The following is a 21,294-nucleotide window of genomic DNA, read 5'->3' as shown; positions in this document are numbered from 1 at the left end:
AGCAGCTTTACATGACATGCACGAAAAAAAATATAAAGGAAAGGCTTTAACGCAATAATTCCTCATCACCAACCAATTAATACTTTTGAGTCAAGTCCACAAAGTCGTACAAGTCATAAAGGTCACTTTTCAGTTGAGCATGAATTCATTGACAGGGTGAGCATTTCTTTGCATGGATGGAAGACTGGCCAAATTGACCAACAAGACAGTGGAACCTCCAAAGTGGAACAAAAATTGTTGTTGGTTCAGTTAGAAGTCGTTCTAGGAACAAAGACACATTCTGCAAATTACGAGGCTCCAGCACCAAATTGTCATGACTTGCAACCCTCCTGATTATGTTCCTTTCTCGGAAATTGTTGTCTTTTCGGTTCGACCTTGTCAATTCGCGCGTTAAAAGCGAAAGTGATCCTACTGTCTATTACTAATCATTTGCATACCTGGGGAAAAAAAACAAAAAAAAAAACAGCACATAACTTTCCATTGCATTTCTTCCTTAAGTCAAATTCGGTAATTTTGACCTGGCAAATGAAGGGGGCTGGGGTTGTCGTCAAGAAAGACCCTCCAATTACAATGTAATCATAAATCAGCTTTGTATCCCATAAAGTTAAGCGACTCGAGACATGGGGGGGAAAAAATGAAACCTATATTGTGAAACAACTTGGTATCACCACCGGTACACTCGCTCTACCCTGCAAAAGCATTGTAGACATTTTTACTCTCACCATTTCATTTGTAGTTTGATACTATCAAGAAAAAGCATGTTTGTCCATAAAATAATGGAATTATTTCCTCTTTGGAGGTTCCACCGCATTTCACTATTGGTTCCTTAGGCTTTGCTTACCTGGGTTACTGCAGCAGAACCTAAGGTGCAAGGTCTGGGGGGGTTGGGGGGGAACACTGCAAAGATCAGATATATATTGCACTATATAGACGTGTATATATATTTGCAGTCAATGATTTCTCCTTTCTGATCGGGTCATTTCAAATCAAATGCCTTTTCAAACAACAGCGCTCATTGGGGAAAAAATCGATCAATATTCATGTGACAAGTCCACAACTCAGTATGACATGCTCAAATATAACATTGGCATCACGAGAGACGGCTAAGTACGCAAGCATGCTACGCTGTACATCATCTTGATAAGCGGCCATTTTGTAAAAATGAGAGAAGGGGGAGGGTGGGGCATTTCAAGAGAACAGTCAGCAACAACAACCGAGCGAGCGTAATCGACATTCCATCAACGGCACTAAGATTGTGTCTGACGCAAGCGCTACAAAGTGAATTCAACAGTCAAGAGTCTACGCCTGGTTTCACAACAGTGCATACTTACCCAAAAGACAAAAGGGGAAATGGCAAAAATTTAACAAAAATATCGATACTTTGCAACCATCATTAGGCTCAGTGGTCAGTTGGGGTACTTACAGGACAGGAGGGCTCAACTTGGACGTGGACTGCGTTAGGTGCCCCCTGCCCAAGCCAACAGAGCTCAATGCTCGTAATGGATACGACACTAACAGCAGTGGCACAGCAAAAAAAATTACTTTTTTTGCATTGGTTTTAAAATTTAAAAAAACTTGTACATATTAAGAGTACATTGGGCAGGACAAAAAAAATGCATCATACAATTTACCTGACTGTCCTGGAAGAAAAGGTAACACTAATGAATATAGGCAACATTTCTTTGCAATCACTTTCCAAGAGGGGATACAAATAATACAAAAAAAATAAATTCTTGCTTACCACTTTTCTACACTCGCCTGTGGAGGAGGAAGTGTCTACACGTCAAGGCAAAAACAATGGCATGTGCATACTAGCTCGACAACTTTAAACAACAATAACAACGCAAACGAGTCGTCTGGTTCAAGTCATCAAGAAAGAGAGCATGGCAGCAAACAGCAAGTGTCAATCAACAAGCGACTTCTAGACAGTTGGAGAGAAACAGGAGAGCATCGCCTTGTGTCAACCCACAGGTGGCCCGCTAGTTGCTAACAAACATCCCGCCCTCTTCTTCTCACTAAGGTGCGCCCCGACTTACCAACACAGAAGGTTTCAGTTTGTTTTATTGCAAAAAACACAACAGGCAATAAGCATTGTTTTTCCTTTTAAAACTGAGATGATTTACATGGTAATGTCTACAGTTCAATCAAACATGACTTCTAACCACATTTAATGTAGATACAAGGCTGGAATGACCATATGAGTTGAGTTGCCTCACTAAAAACAAAACATTTACAAGAAAAACAAAAATATATAAATGGAGGAGAGAGGACATGCTCGCCGGGTAATTTGTCATCTATGTGAAACACTTTCAAACCAAGGAAATTTTAAGATCTTCACCGAGGCGTCTGCATCCAAACATTTAACAAAGGATTTGTGTTCGACAATGAAGCATTTACGTTATGTCCACTTCGCATTACTGGCCCTGTGCAGGAGAAATACATAGAAGATACAATGCATGTTAACAGCGGGGAAAAAAACTGCAGTCATCCTGTGCAGGGAGAAATGATTATGTTAGAACGCTGCTGCTACTGCTGCTGCTCACACCGGAACCCTGTAAAGCCTGCAGGAGCGAGGGAGGTTAGGAAGCTATATTGGACTATTCCGTGCACATGATTACCCAAAATGGGGAAAGGGGGTGTGTACCTGAGGGGCTTGTGGTGCCGCTCCCATGGTCTGTGGATTGCCTGTGCCGTAGTAAGCTGCCTGCTGCCGGTAGTATTCAGCCCAGGCGGCGCTGTAGTCCGGCTGCCCGCCAGGTTGGGTGGTAGGAGCCGCAGCGGCTGCTGGTGCTGCCGCCTGAGGAGCCGCTTGACCTAGGTGGGGACAGGACGGGAAACTTGATGACAAGGATCAGCAAAAACAACTATGCTTGGTTTAAAATACAAATTGAAACACGGATTACCAAACTAAACATGCACAAAATTCAAAGAGGAGGACTGGTATAATTAAACAACGTGCATCGTTTATATAAAAGCTTCAATATGAAAACCACCTAGAAAATTAAGAACCAACTAAAGCTGAACAAGTGATAGGCGATATGACTGAAAAGTACATCGCCACATAATTATTTCATATTCATCAACAACGATATTGAATTTTCTTCTTTTTTAACCGTTGAAAATAAGGACCAAAGAAAAATAAGAGGTCAACGCAAATATGAAAAGCCAAGTAAACTGGAAAATATAAAGATTGTCATCAATATTCATGACTGTTTTTTTATACATATTTAAAATAGGGAATATACCGAATTTTTGCGACCATAGGTCGCACCATATTAAAGGGTGCAGATGTCAAGCTATGCCTCAGCACTAAAACAATAACTAGCATGCACCCTAGCATACGTTTTGAGAAAGGCATCTTTGAAAGGGCAAACTTGAGTTTGTCACATCATTAGGAGTCCCGCAATCACACTATGTTGGGGAGGTATGTCACTAATCATAACATTCCGTACAGTCACGGTTTTAAATCAAAATATCACCCACCATCAACTAAACAGCATACTGGCAAACAATGAAACAACTAAAACAAGGAACAACGAAATACAATTAACACGATACATGTATCTCTCATTCCATTCATGAATGTGGCTTTGCACAGCCTACAACATGCATCATGCCGGGTCGGGTTTGCTTAAAACTGCTAAGTGATTGAATACAGTTTGATATCTAGCAGAGAGACATTCCATTTGTAAGAAGGGGAACGAACCCACCACCCTTGTCTCTGAGTGGGGATCAGAAACCTTTTGCCTTTATCTCGGGAGGCTGTGGGAGCAACATCTCTACTGCAGAGTGCTACATGAGGGGCACAGCCACCCAACTTCAAACTTTAGAGAATACAACTATTTCTACAGCGCAATTTCATGGGGAAAAACAAAAAAAACAAACTCACCTTGTTTCTTATAATACTCCTCCCATGCTTTAGTGTAGTCCTGAGGTTGTTGACTTTGTTGACCTGCACATAGAACACACGGGTGTTTGTCAGTGTGTGGCGCAGTAGCCCGTTGGCGGCGGCAGGAGGAGCAGCAGCAGCATTCAAGCAACATCCCACACGTTACAATGAGTAAACACACCCGGTATAGCAATGAGACAATCATAGCACGTCCAAAAGAACAAATACATCTTGGAAACAAAAGACTATTCCTAAGCGCATGAAAAGGTGGTTCAGTCCAGGAGACACTGAGAGTGGTGCAGTCTAAACAGCACAGGCTGCTCACGGTCAAACTGAGTGGAGGCGCACTAAAAATATCTATTACACTCCACTGAGGGCCTGAAATACTGACTATCCAGACCTGGTGTTCAAAAAATAAATAATGAAAATAAAACATATTGACAGCCTCGTTGCTGTTTAGACTGACGCATGTTAAAAATAGGCGTACACTGAGACTAGGTTCATATACCCATTTTCTTGTAATAATCCTCCCAGGCCTTGGTGTAATCTGCCTGTCCACTCTGACCTGCAGCCTGTGGGTCACCTGTTAAAAAAAACGGTACTTGTAATTCGTCAATCATTCCGAGCAGGCCTTCCTCCTCCAAGGGGCTGTCAACCTAAAGATGGTGGAGGACTCTACCCTGTCCCTGACATATGTTAAAAAAAAATTATAAAGGAAGGGGGGAGATGGGGGTGACTTGTCTCCTGTCAACCAAAACAAGCTACAGACTAATGACGTGAAACTAGTCATTAGCTACACTATGTGCTTAAGCTGACACCGCGGGGATGACCATTACCTTGACCATTGGACTGAGTGGTGCCCGGAGCGCCACTGGACGGCGTCATGGGAGCCTGAGGTTGCTGGCCGTATTGGGCATAGTAGGCCGCCCACGCTGCGGCATTGGCATCAGCAGCTGCTTTGTCTGAACCCATAGTGAAGAACAACAAAAACTTTTAACCAAAATTGATTGTAAAAGCTTCGGTGTGAGATGTCAGATCCTTACTTGGATCAGGCTGTCCTTGCTGCCAGTGCGGGTAGCCGTTGCCCCACCCCTGAGGTTGGTAAGGTGCTGGGGGACCACTGATCAAAGGCAGAAATAGGTGAGTTTAACAAACTTGTTACACTTCAATGCCTACATGAAAACAAGTAGTGACTTACTGTGGTCCTGGGGGCCCTTGGTTGTATGGCCCAGGGTTGTATGGACCCATCGGTGCACCAGGAGGCCCCGGAGGGCCTGGAGGACCATGTGGGCCCGGACCGCCATGAGGACCAGGGGGCCCATGTGGGCCGCCCATTGGCGTGACGGGTCCCTGAAAGGATAGGGGGGGGGGGGTTAAAAAAATGAGGAACACATAAGGAATCATGCCAATGATCGCATCCATTTCAACCAAAAGTTCTAGTGACATCAAAATATTCAGTATGTAAAAACTGTAGAGTGTAGACGCTCCAAAATTAAAATGTCAGCGAATAGTTATTAGGGTTGGGCACTGATAATTGAGAGAACATTCCGGTTCTCCCGGAATCATTCAGATTTTAAAAGTTCTGTTTGATTCCAACTTAGCTGCGCGGAAGAAGCAGGAAATATGGGTTCATATGTGCACAGCAAAAGGGAATCCAAATCTGCATTTACAAGATCAGTCTAAATTTTAGTAACATGACCTTTTCACCAAGAATTTGACCTTGTGGATGACATGACCTCCATGAACTGTAATCTCTCGCATGTTCCCTAAAACCTATTAAAGTTTCAGAGTTGTAGCAATTTGGAGTCAAGGAATCCAGATTTGCATATTCAACTTTCGATGATTGAATATCCGAGGTACGGATATTTTCTCCCGCAGTGTAGAACGGTCATAAGTCTGAGGTGGGAACCTTAAACTCCCCATTCCCAGCAGTAGGTAGGCACACTTTACTCACCCCAATCTTCTCCTCTACCAGCTGCCTGGCATAATCGATCTGCTGGGGTGAGCCTCTGACTGTGAACATCTTGACGTTAGGGTCAGCGTTTGGAGGCTGATTCCTCTGCAGCTCAATCCTGGCCCCTGACTGCTGGCTGATACCTTTGATTGTTTCACCACCTGGAGCATAATTCATACATTCTTTGTATCCTATCATAATGCTCCGCCAGAGTTGATCACAGGGTGATTTTGCCTTTTCCGATGATTAGGCCAGTCTTCATGGTCGGGACGGTGAAGGAGAATTCTTGGAGGCCACCTGGGGGGCCCATGTTCCAATTGCCCTGCCCACGTCCTCGGCCTCTGCCGCCGCCACCACCACCGTGACCCGGAGGCCCGCCGGCCTGGACGCTTCTCAGCAGGTCTGAGATGATCTCAGCGGCGTGCTGAGCCTGGTCAGGAGGACCCATGATCTGTGCTATCCTGTCTGGTGCGCTGCCATCATCTAGAAGCAAGAAAAAGGACATTACGAACTGCGCTTTCCTTTCACATATTTCTTCATAATCCCATTTTTAGACTTAGTCTCAGATATAATGGGATAGGTGATCCATCATCTTGTCAGCGTGGTGCATGGGTTTTAATCATTGACCAACAATCGAGAAACAGCATCCAAGATGGTGGTGGTGATGATAACTGACCTGGTTTAAACTGGATCCTGACCCCCGTGTCGCTCTGGATCTTTTTGATCATCTCTCCGCTTCTACCAATGACAATTCCGACGGCAAATCGGGGAACGGGAACCTTGAGGAGGAAAACACACATGGTGAGGTCATTGCTCAATGTAGCTTGTACATTTAGAAAGACATTTGACTCACATCTAATGTCTCGCCGCCACCGCCGCCGCCGCCGCCGCCTCCGATTCTGGAGCCGTACTCGCCCCTCTGCTCTCTAAAGCCTTGGTCTCTGATCAGCTCCATCACCATCTCTTTGGCTTGCTGTAGAAAGTACATTTCATGTGAAACCATTCTCAAATTAATTCGGACAGACACTATTGCATATTGTTAAAAATCAATTATTCCACCAATTGAGTTGATATTTACATTTATATTTTTTTTTCTCGATTGCTGGTTACCAAGTAATTTTGTTGTTTATTTTGTACTGTTGAGTGATTTGACGGCACACTGGACGACTGGTTGGCTTCTCTGCCACGCAGTGCAGGGTACAATTTCAGCTCCAGCCTTCCTGTGTGGCGGTTGCACATTTTGCCAAGCGGGTTTCCTCCGGGTACCCTGGTTCCCCCCCACATTCCAGACATGCACGGTAGGTTAATGTCACACTAAATTGGCCCTAGGTGTGATTATGGGTGTGAATGTTTGTTCATCTGCACGTGCACTGTGATTGGCTGGCAACCAGTTCAGAGTGTATCCCGCCTACTGCCCGAAGATGGCTGGGAAAGGCTTCAGCACACCTGCAACCTTTGTGAGGATAAGCGGCTCAGATAATGGATGGATGGTACTCGATTATCAAAATAGTTGTCGATTTATGGCTTCATTTAAACCTCTAAAAATACAGTTTATAACCCACCTGAACTTTGAAGGGTTCTCCCGAAATACGGAGAGGTTTGTCCGCGCCTGTGTTTTGGGGGCCATCTTGAATCATGACCATCTTCACTCCAGCTCTTTCCTGCAATGGAACAGTCAAGGAGTTAGCACACACTGCACGGGAATTTTTGCTTACCTAACAACCAAAACGCTCACCTGAAGACTCTTGATGGTCTCACCCCCCTTGCCAATGACGAGGCCGGCTTTAGAGGCAGGGACCATAATCTCCTGAACCGTCATACCCGGACCGTCGTTATGGTGGAACGCCGGGGACGGTCGTCCCTTTTCGACAATCTCCGTGAGTAGCCTCTTTGCTGCCCTGTTGGGAAGTCGACAACCAGGTTATAGTCTCACAGCTTTGCTGTTGGAAGAAGCAAAAAATATGACTCTTGCAAATTAAAAGTACTTACTGGATGGCGTCAGGTCCTCCCGTCAACGTCACTGACCTATCTGGCATCCCTCCACTGTCTAAAGCACAGAAAGCTGATTTAAACACTGCAAGCAAAAATATGACAAGTTCTTCTGGCTCAAAACTGAATTCACCAGGGGCAATCTGTATTTTGCATCCAGATTCCTGCTGCAGACGTGAGATTTGTTCGCCGCCTCGTCCGATGACTACACAAAAGGTGAAAGTGTGAGTATATTTCACAGAACAAACAAGAGATAGTCAAAAACAAGTAAACTTACTGAATCCAACCATTCCATCTGGAACCTTGAATTCCTCTGATATCGATCTAAAGGTGGGATTGGAAGAAAAAATTGGCACAACACAATGTTTGAGGGAATTCGTGCATCCCTGCAGCCACCAAAGTCTAATATTCTGCAAAGTTATTTATTATTATGGCTTTCGGCAAACTGATCTCACCTAGGGGGGCCGCCCATTCCTCCCATCGCAGAAAAAGCTGTAAGCAAACAAAAAAAATGGTGATGAGATACAACCACGTTACAAACGATACACTTGCATGTGCAGACGACTCACCATCATTGGTCGCCACTTTCTTCGTCTCTGGTTGGTCTGTGACGATGTGATAAAACAAACATCATTACAATTGTTCCAACACCATCATTCACTCTCATTTACTGGAAATAATTTGTCAGCACTGGGTGGATAACAATTTTAGGACTGCTTCAAAATGTTCACTGAACTCGAGTTCAAGTAAAATCGCAAGTGGATCAGAGAATTCACCGTGGATTTGGAAAGAACAATACAAATACAGTAAAACTACTCCAGCCCTTCAACAATTCATTTTTGTAAGGATATTCAGCGTTATGGCATCTATTAACACCGGATGACATTAGCAAGGCTATGCACACTGCTAATCAGACAAATTTTAAATGTTCATCTTTTCAAATTAAAATAGGCGAAGGCTCAATTATCAGACATTTTGGATGGTGAGTATGAAAATTGACTTTTTCCTCAATATGCTATGAAACAGTTCAAGCAGATAATCCTAAATTTAACATTTCTTCTCCTTTGAATTTTCCTGTATTCTGGTTCTCTTGTGACACATTGCTATCTCTCATAGGTACTACGAAAGACATCTGGTTTGGGGGATGAGACTGACAGTTGGTGGGCACTCTGTGTGCTAAACTATTCAAGTTGGTCATCTGGAGTACACTATGTAGTCTCACTTTTGAAAAACGGGTTGGAAAAAATGTATAACTTCCTTTAAGTTATATTCGAAATATCCCACTGAATACATTTGATTTATAAACCAAAAAAAAAACATTTTTATGAGGGCTACTCTATAAAAGCGTTAGAACGCAGTTAGTTGCAGTTAACATGCCTTTTCAGAAAAAAAACGTGCAGTGGGACAAACCCGTGTTAGGAATAGCGTTGAAACCATTCTGATGAGTTAATTCGGTTAAAAACTACAACATACAGCAGGCAAGCAATGAATCACTTAACTGGCATGGAATCGATTTGAGCCACTGACCGATATTCAGGTTAGGCATGGGAAAATACCCACCAGCGTCCTCCAGAGGCCTTTTCTGGCCTCCGTAGCCAAATTCGGTCGTTGGGGGGGCCGCAACGCCATCGCTGCCGATTTTCGCTGCGATCTGAAACGCATAAAGTCGATCCAAACAAAATAAACAACTCAAACTTTGTGGTCGCACGTATTCTTTGAAGTAGCGGTTATGTCTTTCCAAACACACGCGGCCTTGTGCTACACTCGCCTTCGGAAGTCTGGAGCAACAAAGGAATGCGTCTTACGCTCAATGTCTGTGTTAGCACGTTTGACCTTATTCTGCGCACATATTTTAGCATATTCATCTTCTCTGCGTATTAACGCGACCATATGACAACTTGTCCAGTCGTGTGGCAGTAATTTTCGGTAACAGCCGTTGTGGCGTCATGTTAGCGTACCTCGAGGAGAGGCCAGAAGGAGAAGGGAGGGGGAGTCAGGGAAATGGAAATTAATAACACCGAAACCTGACATTCCCGAGCCATAAACGAAACTACGATCGACTCGAAAGAACACTGTCACCTTGCTCACCTGCCGTGCTCGCTGGAGAGCATCTTTAAAAGCATCATTCATTCCGCCGCCGCTGGACGGGGGGGCCACGCTGCTGTAGTCCGCCATATCTTCAGCAAGCTATGTCTCTCTTCTCCTCGACGCGACAAGATGGCGGGTTACATACGCGGGAGGATGACGATTCAGCTCCCGGGCAAGTCTCGCGATAGTTGGTGCGCGCTAACTCGCCACGCTTTGTGATAAATAGATTTAGCTCAAAAAGGGAGCTCAAGTCCCTTCCAAAAGCATTGGAATGACAAGGTCAATTATTTTGTTGTTCTATACCGAATAAATTTGGGTTTCATTTCAAAAGATGAACACGAGACTGAAGATTAGAATTCCAGATTTTATTTCATTGTATTTACAACCAGATGTTAAACCATTTGGTGTCCATTGCATCCTTCGTGATCGACCAGTAGCTCACGCAAGGTGTCGGTCATGTGAATGGTTGTGGCGACCAGTGCAGGGTGTGCATAGGCCTGTAGCCCCAAGTCAACTGAAAACACTCCAGCTCACCAATAACAGGATAAGCAGTTTAGAAAATAAATGAACGGATATTTAGAGAGATGGATTGATGCAAGATATATGATACGGTCACTCACTACAGACTAAATAAAACCACAATATGAAAAGAACATAATTAGTGAGTACATTTATGGGGTGGAGGTGATGTGTAAATAATAGGTTCACAGTGAACATTTACATGACTCATACTTTATATTGACACAAAAACAATCATTTGCCACCTTTTATTTTTTTATTTATAATGCTTGGAACACTGACAAATAGATGGGAACATTTGCATATTGGTTTATGCTGATTTTGCATGACGCAGGATTCAATGCCTCTGCCAAACTTCATGTGCCCAGGAAGGTTTTCAAACATTCAGCATAAGGTGAAGTTCATGAGGGCACACGGAACGGACTCGATGAAGCTGGCTCCACATTGCGTTGTATTACCCCCGCAGTCCATGTCTTTCGTATATCTTGACGAGTCCTTGGAGGACGCCTGATGCGCGTGAGCTGGAGCAGACAGCTGGAAAATAAGAAAGCAGGTGATGAAATTGTCAGAAATGATAGAAAAAAGCTTTTTCCCACTGCACAGCACCTTATAAGCAAAATCAAGGACCTGGTCTAAGTGTACCAAGCCAATGAATACCTGCCCGATAAGCAGATAAAAACACTAAGTATTGAGCATGAATCGCTACTCTAAGAAAGTACTAATTGTCCGTCTCATTTCGGACACAGAACATGTTCCTTTTCTCATCCAATATATATTGGAGACTAACTCCGCATCATGGTTCAAGTTCATCGCTTATGCCCCTACCACATTTTAGATTTTTAAGTGGCTGATTTTATACAGGCAAATCAGAACTTAATGTTGCCTGCCCTCTGTGTCGTACCATGTGCTGCAACATTCCAGGCAGCGCTGAGGTCTTGTGTGAGATTTAACATACAATACATCCGACCAAGACAATGCACAGAGTCCAGAATATATGCACGTGAGTATTGTTGCAACCCTGGTGTTGTATGTGTTGCTGCTGTATGTGTTTAAGGGGTTTGTAATCACCTTAACAGCTATGCTAATTAAGCAAAGCGTTTTTCACAGTTGATTGGCTCTGGGTTCAAATCTGGGCTTTCTTGAGTGGAATTTGCTTGCTGTCTGGGTGCTTCCCCCCGCCCAGTCTAGTGTGCTGCAGTCATCTAGAAGGAAAGAACAGGGACATTAGGAACTGGGCTTTCCTTTCACATATTTTTTCTCAATCCCATTTATAGACTTAGTCTCAGAAATAATGGGATAGGTGATCCATCATCTTGTCAGCGTGGTGCATGGGTTTTAATCATTGACCAACAATCGAGAAACAGCATCCAGGCTGGTGGTGGTGGTGATAACTGACCTGGTTTAAACTGGATTCTGACCCCCATGTCACTCTGGATCTTTTTGATCAACTCTCCACCGCTACCAATGTCAATTCCGACTGAAAATCAGGGAATCTTGAGGAGGAAAACACACATGGTGAGGTCACGGCTCAAGAAAGCCTGTCCATTTAAAGAAAGACACTTACCTCACATCTCTCCGCCACCGCTAGATTCTGTAGCCATACTCGCCCCTCTGCTCTCAGAAGCCTTGGTCTCTGGTCAGCTCCATCATCATCTCTTTGGCTTGCTGTAAAAATAAAAATTTTAACGAGAAGCACCGACAGTATCGAATATATTTTTTAAAAATACTATTTTAATGAGTAGTGTGTTAATTCAGTCGAAAACATACAGCAGGAAAGCAATGGATCACTGAACTGGCAATTAAGAAGTCTGGACCTACAAAAGATTGGCCTGTGTTAGCACGTTTTGACTTTCTTCTCGAGCATATCTTAACGTATTCATCTTTTCGGCGTATTAGTGCGGCCATATATTGACAACTTGTCCAGTCATGTGACAGTGATTTTCGGTAATAGTCGTTGAGGGGGTGTCGGGGAATTAAAAACCCCGAAACCTGACACTGCCAAGCCATAAAGGAACTACAATCGACTCGAAAGAACACCGTCACCTTGCTCACCTGCCGTGCTCGCTGGAAGGCATCTTGAAAAGCGTCAATCATTCCGCCGCCGCTGGACGGGGCAGCCATGCTCTTGTAGTCCGCCATAACTTCAGCATGCGGTACAACTCCCGCATCCTCGACGCTTCAAGATGGCGGGTTACACACGCGGGATGATGACGAAACAGCTCCCGGGCAAGTCTCGCGATAGTTAGTGCGCGCTAACTCGTCACGCTTTGTAATAGATAGATTGATAGATAGATAGATGTATCCAATCAGTCCTTCAATCTCTGTCCCAGTGAATAGCTTGATAGATAAAATTACAATACTAGAACGTATAATTAGTAAGTACATTTATAGAGTGGAGGCGATGACGTGAAAATAATGGCTCCACACAGTGGAGAATTGTTCATCGAGACATTTACATTCCATGACACATACTTTACATTTAACTACACATTTAACAACAATAATTTGCTTGTGAGCAAAACAAAACATGTTTCAGTTGTGCATGAGTCAGACCACCAATGTGGCGGATCTGAGCAAGAATGACATTTTTTTTTAATTGCTTGGAACATTGACAAACATTAGGCACAGTTTGCATATTTGTTTCTCATGATTTTGCGTGACACACGATTCAATGGCGCCGCCAAACTTCATGTACCCGTGGAGGAAAACAGGTTTTCAAACATTCGGCACAAGGTGAAGTTCATGAGAGCGCACGGAATGGCCCGAGTGAAGCTGGCCCCCATTCCGTTGTAGTACCCCCGCAGTCCATGTCTTTCATATATCCCGATGAGTCCTTGTAAGACGCCTGATGACGCCACGTGCGAGCTGGAGCAGACAGCTGGGAAACAAGAAAGTAGGTGATGAAATGGTAAGAAATGACCAACAACAACATTTTTTCCACTGCACAGCAACTTATCAATATAATCAAGGACATGATCCAAGTGTACCAAACCAATACCATGTGGGTGATGTAAACAAATGTGGGTTGCTTACTGGTTGAGCCGATTTGGCAACATTTTGAAGTACACAGCAAGAAATGATAAAAATAAGTCACATGCTCATGTTATCTTAACATGCCTGACACAAATGCACACTCCACATTGCAGTTTCAGTGTGAAACTCAAGAATGCAGCCTCCACAGTCTCTGCTTGTCTGTAGTCGTATGCAGAGCTGGGTAGTCCATCCCAGGGGGTGCACTGTCCGCCCCTCCGGTCCGGTCAGACGCCCATTTTTGGGGCGAGTGGGTGAATTTTCTTTTTAAAAAGGGTTCGATTAATCAAGGCCAGAGGTTGATTTTAGTCCGGCCGACAAATCGGTCCTTGTGCGTGGGATGAATCCACTCGCAAAATGGGCAAACGACAAAAATTAAAAAAGGGTCAAGTGCCCAGCTCTCGTATGCTCACTCGCTATCCTCATCTTAACTAGAATAAAATTTCCCCTTCAATGCTGCGAAAGTAAATACTGAGGACATTAACATTAGCTTTCCTTATCCTTTATTCAGTACTGATAAAATAAATACAGAAGACAGTGACATTAGGGGCCTTCCTGGACACTGTCGCATTAGACGCCACAGTTTCTAGTTTTCTGCAGCAGTATGTTTTTTGCAGCCCTTGGTCTCAGCTCAGATCAGATTAGCCCTCCTACACTGTATGCACTATATACAGGAGACCTCCCTCTGTGGTGAAACGTAAACACTCCATCTGTTATTGTGTGGTTGTGATGAACATAACGAATTTGAAAACTAGTAGCCTTTCAACACCATCCAGCCCGCCTTATTGGGAGACAAGCTGGAGCAGGCGGGAGTGGCCCACCACCTCATCACATGGATTCACAACTACCTCACAAACCGGCCACAGTACGTGAGAACACAGGACTGTGTGTCTGACGTGCTCCTCTGCAGCACGGGAGCGCCGCAGGGAACTGTGCTGGCTCCCTTCCTGTTCACCCTCTACACCTCGGACTACAAATACAATTCCACAACCTGTCACCTGCAGAAGTTCTCTGATGACTCTGCGATTGTCGGCCTCATCACTGACGATGACGATCGGGAGTACAGAGGGGTTACGCAGGGGTTCGTGGACTGGTGTCAGCAGAACCGCCTCCAAATCAACGCTGGGAAATCCAAAGAGCTGGTGGTGGATTTCCGCAAGCGTCGGCACTCTCCACCTGCACCAGTGAATATCCAGGGAACAGACGTTGAGAGGGTCTCAACTTACAAGTACCTGGGTGTTCATCTGAACAATAAACTGGACTGGAGCGACAACACAGACGCTCTCTATAGGAAGGGTCAGAGCAGACTCTTCCTACTCAGGCGGCTGAGGTCCTTTGGCGTTCGGGGAACACTCCTCAGGAACTTCTATGACTCGGTGGTTTCATCAGTCATCTTCTATGGAGTGGTCTCCTGGGCAGGAGGCATCTCGGGCCGAGACAAAAAGAGACTGGACAAACTGGTGAGGAGGGCCAGCTCTGTCCTGGGCTGCTCCCTGGACTCTGTGGACTCAGTGGGGGGCAGAAGGATGACGGCAAAACTGTCATCAATGCTGGACAAACCAGCCCACCCATTCAATGACACTCTGAGAACACTTTACAGCTCCTTCAGTGACAGACTTTTACACCCTCGCTGTACCAAAGAGAGATTTCGCCGCTCCTTCCTGCCAACTGCTGTCAGACTTTTTAACAAGAACATTGGGTCAGGCCTACAAACGGGAGGGCATTAGTGCAATTGTGCAGTCCTAGGATGCAATATTAACTACTACTGTACTTTCAGCCAAGGGTGTACTTAAATATTGACCAATGATGTATTTTGTTTACCATTACAGTATTCTTATTACAATACTTCTATCACTGTAGTATTTCTACCACTGCAGGATGTTCACTATTACAGTACTTTTATCATTGCAGTACTTTTATCATTGCAGTATTTTTCTATCATTGCGGTACTTTTACTATTACAGTACTTTTACCATTACAGTACTTTTACCATTGCAGTATTTTCTATCATGCAGTACTTTTCTATCATTTCAGTACTCTTACCATTACAGTACTTTTATCATTGCAATATTTTTATGATTGCAGTATTTTCAATCATTCAGTAGTTTTTATCATTACAGCGTTTCCCCCTCTGTATAATGGACAGGCATTAGGAGTGTTTCCTTACACTTAGATACGTTTATACTGTGTATATTTGCATGCTTTTTCTGAATGTCTGCTGCTAATGTTATACATTAACGGCTACATTACGCCGCCGACTCTGTGTGATCTATATCTTTGCTGCTGTAACACCTCAAATTTCCCCATTGTGGGACTAATAAAGGACATCTTATCTTATCTTATCTTATCTTTGCTGAAAAAGTGGAGTCTATGCACTGTTGGTAGAGGCCTCTACCTTGCGCCTGCTGCTGCGTTCTTATCACCGCCAGAGGGTAGCTGCTCATTTGTCCACAAGCGAAGGCCACAAAACTAAAGAAGAAGAGTCTGGAGTCGCTGCTGTAGGCTGGATCGCTCTGGGCCCAGGTCATGATAGACTAGTGATGTCACAAATGAAGAATCTGTTAGCGTAGTGGTTCCCAGACTGAGGTTGCGAGTCATGTTTGACTCAGTACTCAATTACCTGATGGACCGCACATTCCACTCCTGCATACGGGATCATGCAGAGGATGCTGGGCTTAAATCCTCTGTAAAACGAGGACAAAGACTCGTTCTGGTAGATGGAGCGGGCGCAAGCCACTACGCCATGGTAGGCGCCCACTCGCTGCAGGTTGAGCCGCACCTTCAACACCTATTGGGGCATAACAGAGGAGGGCCAACACCGTTGTCTAGTGCAGTGCGTCTAAATTATTTTCTGTTACACCCCCCACCCTCCCTCCCCAGCAAGAATAAAACAATTTGCGCCCCCACCCCACCACCCACTCTCCGCCGCGACTATAAATAATATAATTTTTGTTGCAAAACAAACCTACACCGTAGAGTTACTACTTGCTGTGCACAAAGGGCAAGGAGAGCGCCACTGCCAACTACTGGAGTGGATGTGCAATTACACTTTATTGTAGTACGGTGGAAAAAAAGCATGTTCCCCTCAGCATTGCTGTCTGAGAAAGGGGTGTCAGCATTCCTCAAGTGTCCGTGAGCATTATAGGCAATGACAACAGTGTTATTACATTATTATTAACGGTTTGGATAGGCGTGATACCTCCAGGGGGTAAAAAACAGCGTGAGCCACAGCGCCAGACACGCAACCCAAGCCAAAACGCTGCTGAACACTCAGACTCCCCTGACTTCTGCCCTGCATGGACACCTTCATCTAAACGAAAAGATGAAGGAACGTTCATTAGGAACAAGGGAATGTTTCATGGAGTTTGATGATTGAGGTGCAGACCCACCTGTGCGTAGATGAGACACTGGAGTGTGGACTGCGGCGTCCCTTTCAGGACATTGACAGCATTGCCTTGCCACATAGAACGAAGGCCACCAACACGAAGCTCGCGGAAGCCTCGAGACAAGGCCTTGGAGCCATAAAACTACAAAAACAACTAAATTATTATGCCATGTCAAAGGTACCAACATAGAAATCAAAGTCAACTTAGCAATTTCCAGTCTTGGTGATTTTTATAAGCAGTATGAGAGGACTAAAGTTGTATCGGTGCAAGATATTTGCGTGAAAGAAACTAATTGTCCTCGCCTTTTGGGGTCATAACAAAGTACGTAAAGCGGCGTGAAGCCAAATTAAACAAATCCACAATGGCGCAGACCTGCAGCTGGGTTTTGAGGCGGTCGATGGGGGCAGTTGCCGTCCTCGACACAGCATCAGCCAAACCAGCACCGAGAACAAACGTCCTCCACGCACCGATGCCGGAACTCTCTTCAGGGAACTCAATGGCCAGCGCTCGGCTCTCACCCACGTCAAATACCTGCCCGATGACAAGCACTGATAAAGAAATCTTCATTGTTCCCACGAGACAATATATGCATACGAGTATTGGTGCATCCCTTGTTTGTATGTGTTGATGCTCTGTGTGTGTGTGTGTGTGTGTTCAAAGGTTGGTAATGACCATAACAACTATGCAAAATTAGCATTGCTTTTCCTCACAGTTGAGAGGCTCGGGTTCAAATTTTGGCTTTTTTCTGGGTACGTGGGCTTCAACCCTCCAAAACAACCACGTTTTAAACAAATTGAAGACTAAACTGTCCATAGATGCAAATAAGGTCGAGCTTTCTAAAAAATGGATGAAGGGATGTTTGGAGTCTCACCAGACTGTGTTTCCATGACGACACCAGCTCACCAATGTTGTCCACTGGTTTGAGGATAACGTGCTGCAGGAACTCATCCCAGTCCACTGTCATGGAGCCGTCCGTGTCCATCCTGTTGTGTAAATGTCACAATATTGTAAGTTCACAATGCAAAAGTAGTAGTCTGAGTAGCACTTGGTAGCTATACAAGATATTTGCTAGTTAGTGTGGTAGTAGTTATTAGTATAGAATTATAGTTATAGTGACATTCTTGAGGGAATCCCGGGCTAACTAAATTGTGAATGAATATTATCTTTTATAGTGGAACCTCCAAAGTCAACACCTCCAAAATGGTACAACACAGCACGCGACCAAAAAAAATAAAAATCTAAGACGCAGGATTTCATTTACTGTGGCGCAGGAAAGGGTCTGGCTGCTCAGTAGCGGCAATGCGAGAAAATGCAATTTATTGAGCATCAGACACACAAATTAATTGGATCACTAACATAAGTCAAAAGTATAAAAACAGAGAAGCTTGCCAACCCACAGTTTCATATTTCCTTTCCGTCACAGTCTTCAGAGTGAGTGGTTTTACTTTTAATTGTATTACACAGTAGCATAATAATGAAAACATTTAAATAGTACTTAAAGGGAATGTCTACCCCTCAAACATTTTGCAATAATCGTCTCTATGTCTCTTCACTACTCTAAACACAACGTTCTGTTTAATATAGCGTGTATTGTATTGTATTTGAGTTAACCAGAAAAATCTATCCATTTTGAGACCCAAATCGGGGGACAGCCATTTTTTCACATTTGTTGACTGAAAATGACATCACACTTCTTCAAGGCTCCGGCGACCAATCACGGCTCACCTGTCATTTTCAGTTGACTCCAAGTGGCAAAATGGCTGCCCCCAAAGATAGACAAAAACGGGTGGATTTTACTGCTTAACTCATATTCTACAAACACCACATTAATCAGAATGTCTTGTTTCAACCAGTGGGCCTGCCCAGAACAGAGTTGTAGCGAATATTTTCTGGTTGACTCCCCCTTTAAAACTGTGCCTGTACAGTAAATATAGTTCTATGGCTTAGGTGAGAATGAATTGACAAACCATTGCAATTGTGTTCCACTTTGGAGGTTCTGCTGTTGTTCAGTGTTGTGTAGAGGGCAAAATGAGTCTTACATTTGTATGACTTTATTGGCATGGGCCTTTGAAATGACCACTCCTAACTCCTGAAACAAACATATGATGTCCTCCTGGTCAATCAGTCCTGATCAGAAAAGAGATGCACAACAATTATTTTATGCAATGTCGCATAATAAATTGGTCGATATATGATGACAACATACGTAGATACACTTTATGATAGTCCAGATTTGAACTGCTGACCTATTTTGCTGTATGGTAGTCTTTTTGTAATCAATGCAACTTGTGGGGGGTTGAAAATAAATGTATTTTAACTGTCACAATAGTTATTGTATATATAAACTTTTGGGGGTTTCAGTTTAATTTTACCCTATGTAATTTAATTTTACCCTATTTTGTGGGATTCTGGGTAGAATTCTTTTTAAACAGTACGGTTTTGAGGGGTTTACTGGTGTCAAATTTTAAAATGCACAACGTTTTGGAGATTTACAGTAATTTCATTCTATTCTGTGCAAGTTTTTACAATTTTTTAAATTTTACAGCGGAAGTGATGTCCTGCATGTTGACTGCCATCTTAGGCTATGAAACAAGAGGGAAACTCTCGGCCTCCTGTTTGTGAAATATTAATTATCATGTACATCACTATGTTGTTGTTTTTAATGTGCTCTCCGGAGACAGTTGAAGTGAGTTCAGTCTTATTTTAACTGTGCCACATGTGTGATTATTGGTAGTCTATGCAACATCATGCGATTCACACTTGCCAGTACAATTTTAGTGTGACTTACTGTTGTTGTATTTTAGCCTGCACAACCTTTGGAAGAGTTACGGTAACGTTGATTTTAACCTGTGCAATTTTGAGGAATTTGTGGGTAGTCTTACTTTCAACGTGGAATTTTTATGTGATTTAAACTGCACTAAGTTATAGTTAAAGTTAAACTTTGGTTAGGTTACAGTTGTCTTATTCTAATTTTGCCTCTTTCGGGGATATACAAGAATCTTGTTTTAACGTGCGCAACTTTTGGGGCATTTACGGTCTTGAATTAACGACCGCTGCATGAGATGGTGCAGGTGTACCTAATGCTGGCCCGTGAATGTCTATTTTATGCATAATAGTCATACAGTTTACTTGGTTAAAGTTAACAACAATGATCCTCATATTCTTTTCATTCATTCATTTACATTGAGTTACTCACCACTCTTGTTTTTGTCCAGATGGTCAAAGCAAATCTTCCATTTCTTCTCTCGATCCATCATGTAGCGGAGAAACTCGTCGTAATCCAATTGGCCATTGTTGTCATTATCGTAGGAGTTAATGACATTCTGTGAGTATGTGCGCGTGAGAGAAGCACATGTTTACTGAGCTGAGGAGTGAGGAGAATCAAGTCAGCATCATGCAAGCCCTAGAAATTTACCTGCACCTTAGCATCTGCCACCGAGATGCCGTGCGTGCTCATTTCACTGTGCAGCTCCGACAACGAGATAAAACCATCCTGGTTCCGGTCCAATTTGACAAACAATCCTCGGAACTGATCCATTTGGTGATGATGATCCGCAGTGTGCTGCAGACTCGCACACGTGCTGACTCACTGCCAAACAGTAAATCACCAAGACGATGCACCACACTGTCTTCTTTGTACACCAGATGGCGCTGTATAGGTGCAGTTGGTGGCCATTTGGCCCATTATAGTTGAATATCATCATCTAAATAACACAAAAAGAAGCAGAGAAAACAATTAATTGTTATAATAACATAAACATTGCAACTGTATTTAGTACCGAATAAAGTGATGGCACCCCTTTCAAGAATGAAGAATACATAAGCTTGTCATGACGTCATAACCAGAGCCGTTAACTCTCAGTTGGGTGATGTGCAGACTGGAGCACCAGGATAGTGACTGACACCACGCCGAGGAATGATTGAATGATGTTCCTGAAACAGCGGCTGACTCCCATGGGTGTCATATTAAAAAGATTCAGAGTCAGGAAATGGTTTTTCAAAATAATAGTTTCAGTTCTTGATGCTTGAGCGACCAGAATGGCTCAAATTTATGTCAACCCGGGAGTATGGAAAATGTGTTCAAACGCGTTTAATTTAGTAAATTATGATTTAGTCTTAACAAAAGTTCATCTGCGCAACTTTTAGGAGGGTGCTTTGCCCACAAGAGAAGCACGGGGCATCAGTGGTTGCTCACCACACTTCACAAACAGCCATCCCTTATAATTTCCCTGTGTCAGACTAGTTTATTTCTTGACATCTTCTTAATGTTTTTTTTTTTCAATTCAAAGTGATGGAAATGTATTTTTAAATTAAAACTCGTAAAAAATAAAACTGGTAATTTTATCCAGAACCCGGAAGTGGAAGTAGACGACTGTCAGACGTCGAGCTTGACGTACATTTGGCAGCAGAGGGAGGGAGATGCGAGTCTATTTAAAGGG

General features: G+C 43.6%; 2 protein-coding genes and 1 long non-coding RNA gene across 13 annotated transcripts; all 3 read right to left on the bottom strand.

The window, feature by feature from the left end:
• Window positions 1-2,043: 2,043 nt before the first annotated feature.
• fubp1 (far upstream element (FUSE) binding protein 1) lies at window positions 2,044-10,095 on the bottom strand. Of its 8 annotated transcripts, XM_088310358.1 has the most exons (20): window positions 9,921-10,092; window positions 9,360-9,483; window positions 8,402-8,437; window positions 8,288-8,324; window positions 8,110-8,156; window positions 7,966-8,037; window positions 7,833-7,890; window positions 7,579-7,741; window positions 7,406-7,504; window positions 6,697-6,816; window positions 6,520-6,622; window positions 6,078-6,326; window positions 5,844-6,004; window positions 5,088-5,239; window positions 4,933-5,009; window positions 4,726-4,851; window positions 4,398-4,472; window positions 3,890-3,952; window positions 2,645-2,814; window positions 2,044-2,561 (listed from the first exon to the last, which is right to left on the bottom strand). In XM_088310358.1, the coding sequence occupies exons 1-20, from the start codon at window positions 10,005-10,007 to the stop codon at window positions 2,508-2,510; spliced, it is 2,073 nt and encodes a 690-aa protein (XP_088166484.1). In that variant the 5' UTR covers window positions 10,008-10,092; the 3' UTR covers window positions 2,044-2,507. The 8 variants fall into 8 exon arrangements, with proteins under 8 accessions (XP_088166484.1, XP_088166479.1, XP_088166480.1 ...); XM_088310353.1 differs by having other exon boundaries at window positions 2,044-2,423; window positions 7,833-8,037; window positions 9,912-10,094; XM_088310354.1 differs by having other exon boundaries at window positions 2,044-2,814; window positions 9,912-10,092.
• A 187-nt stretch (window positions 10,096-10,282) lies between these two features.
• LOC148326031 (uncharacterized) lies at window positions 10,283-12,547 on the bottom strand. 2 transcript variants are annotated; one of them, XR_015846205.1, is made up of 5 exons: window positions 12,483-12,547; window positions 12,004-12,104; window positions 11,836-11,932; window positions 11,508-11,641; window positions 10,283-10,960 (listed from the first exon to the last, which is right to left on the bottom strand). It is a non-coding gene; the product is annotated as an uncharacterized LOC148326031 (long non-coding RNA). The 2 variants fall into 2 exon arrangements; XR_015846204.1 differs by having other exon boundaries at window positions 12,492-12,547.
• A 298-nt stretch (window positions 12,548-12,845) lies between these two features.
• Window positions 12,846-20,817, bottom strand: slc25a24l (solute carrier family 25 member 24, like). 3 transcript variants are annotated; one of them, XM_088311639.1, is made up of 11 exons: window positions 20,635-20,817; window positions 20,277-20,559; window positions 20,052-20,178; window positions 18,895-18,982; window positions 17,727-17,838; window positions 17,228-17,386; window positions 16,859-16,996; window positions 16,669-16,779; window positions 16,090-16,257; window positions 15,865-16,003; window positions 12,846-13,317 (listed from the first exon to the last, which is right to left on the bottom strand). In XM_088311639.1, the coding sequence occupies exons 2-11, from the start codon at window positions 20,391-20,393 to the stop codon at window positions 13,127-13,129; spliced, it is 1,350 nt and encodes a 449-aa protein (XP_088167765.1). In that variant the 5' UTR covers window positions 20,394-20,559; window positions 20,635-20,817; the 3' UTR covers window positions 12,846-13,126. The 3 variants fall into 3 exon arrangements, with proteins under 3 accessions (XP_088167765.1, XP_088167762.1, XP_088167763.1); XM_088311636.1 differs by having other exon boundaries at window positions 20,271-20,559; window positions 20,635-20,815; XM_088311637.1 differs by having other exon boundaries at window positions 20,271-20,815.
• Between the last annotated feature and the right edge of the window lie 477 nt (window positions 20,818-21,294).

This window comes from Idiotropiscis lumnitzeri, chromosome 12, assembly GCF_059441095.1.
Source record: "Idiotropiscis lumnitzeri isolate Australia: NSW breed Sydney's pygmy pipehorse chromosome 12, RoL_Ilum_1.0, whole genome shotgun sequence".
In the NCBI taxonomy this organism is placed as follows: domain Eukaryota; kingdom Metazoa; phylum Chordata; class Actinopteri; order Syngnathiformes; family Syngnathidae; genus Idiotropiscis; species Idiotropiscis lumnitzeri.
The sequence above is the reverse complement of the archived record's forward strand: the minus strand, read 5'-3'. Positions and strand labels throughout refer to the sequence as shown.

What these genes read in the sequence shown, in the direction of transcription:
- slc25a24l (XM_088311637.1), bottom strand. Translation starts at nt 20,393, where the DNA reads ATGGATCAGTTCCGAGGATTGTTTGTCAAATTGGACCGGAACCAGGAT. An exon ending in TGGCAGATGCTAAGGTGCAG is followed by an intron (nt 20,179 to 20,270) that starts GTAAATTTCTAG and finishes ACATACTCACAG; the next exon opens with AATGTCATTAACTCCTACGA. An exon ending in AACGCAGCAGCAGGCGCAAG is followed by an intron (nt 13,318 to 15,864) that starts GTAGAGGCCTCT and finishes CTTGTTTCCCAG; the next exon opens with CTGTCTGCTCCAGCTCGCAC.
- fubp1 (XM_088310351.1), bottom strand. Translation starts at nt 10,007, where the DNA reads ATGGCGGACTACAGCAGCGTGGCCCCCCCGTCCAGCGGCGGCGGAATG. An exon ending in CATGCCTAACCTGAATATCG is followed by an intron (nt 8,438 to 9,359) that starts GTCAGTGGCTCA and finishes ACATCGTCACAG; the next exon opens with ACCAACCAGAGACGAAGAAA. An exon ending in GAAAGTGGCGACCAATGATG is followed by an intron (nt 8,325 to 8,401) that starts GTGAGTCGTCTG and finishes GTTTGCTTACAG; the next exon opens with CTTTTTCTGCGATGGGAGGA.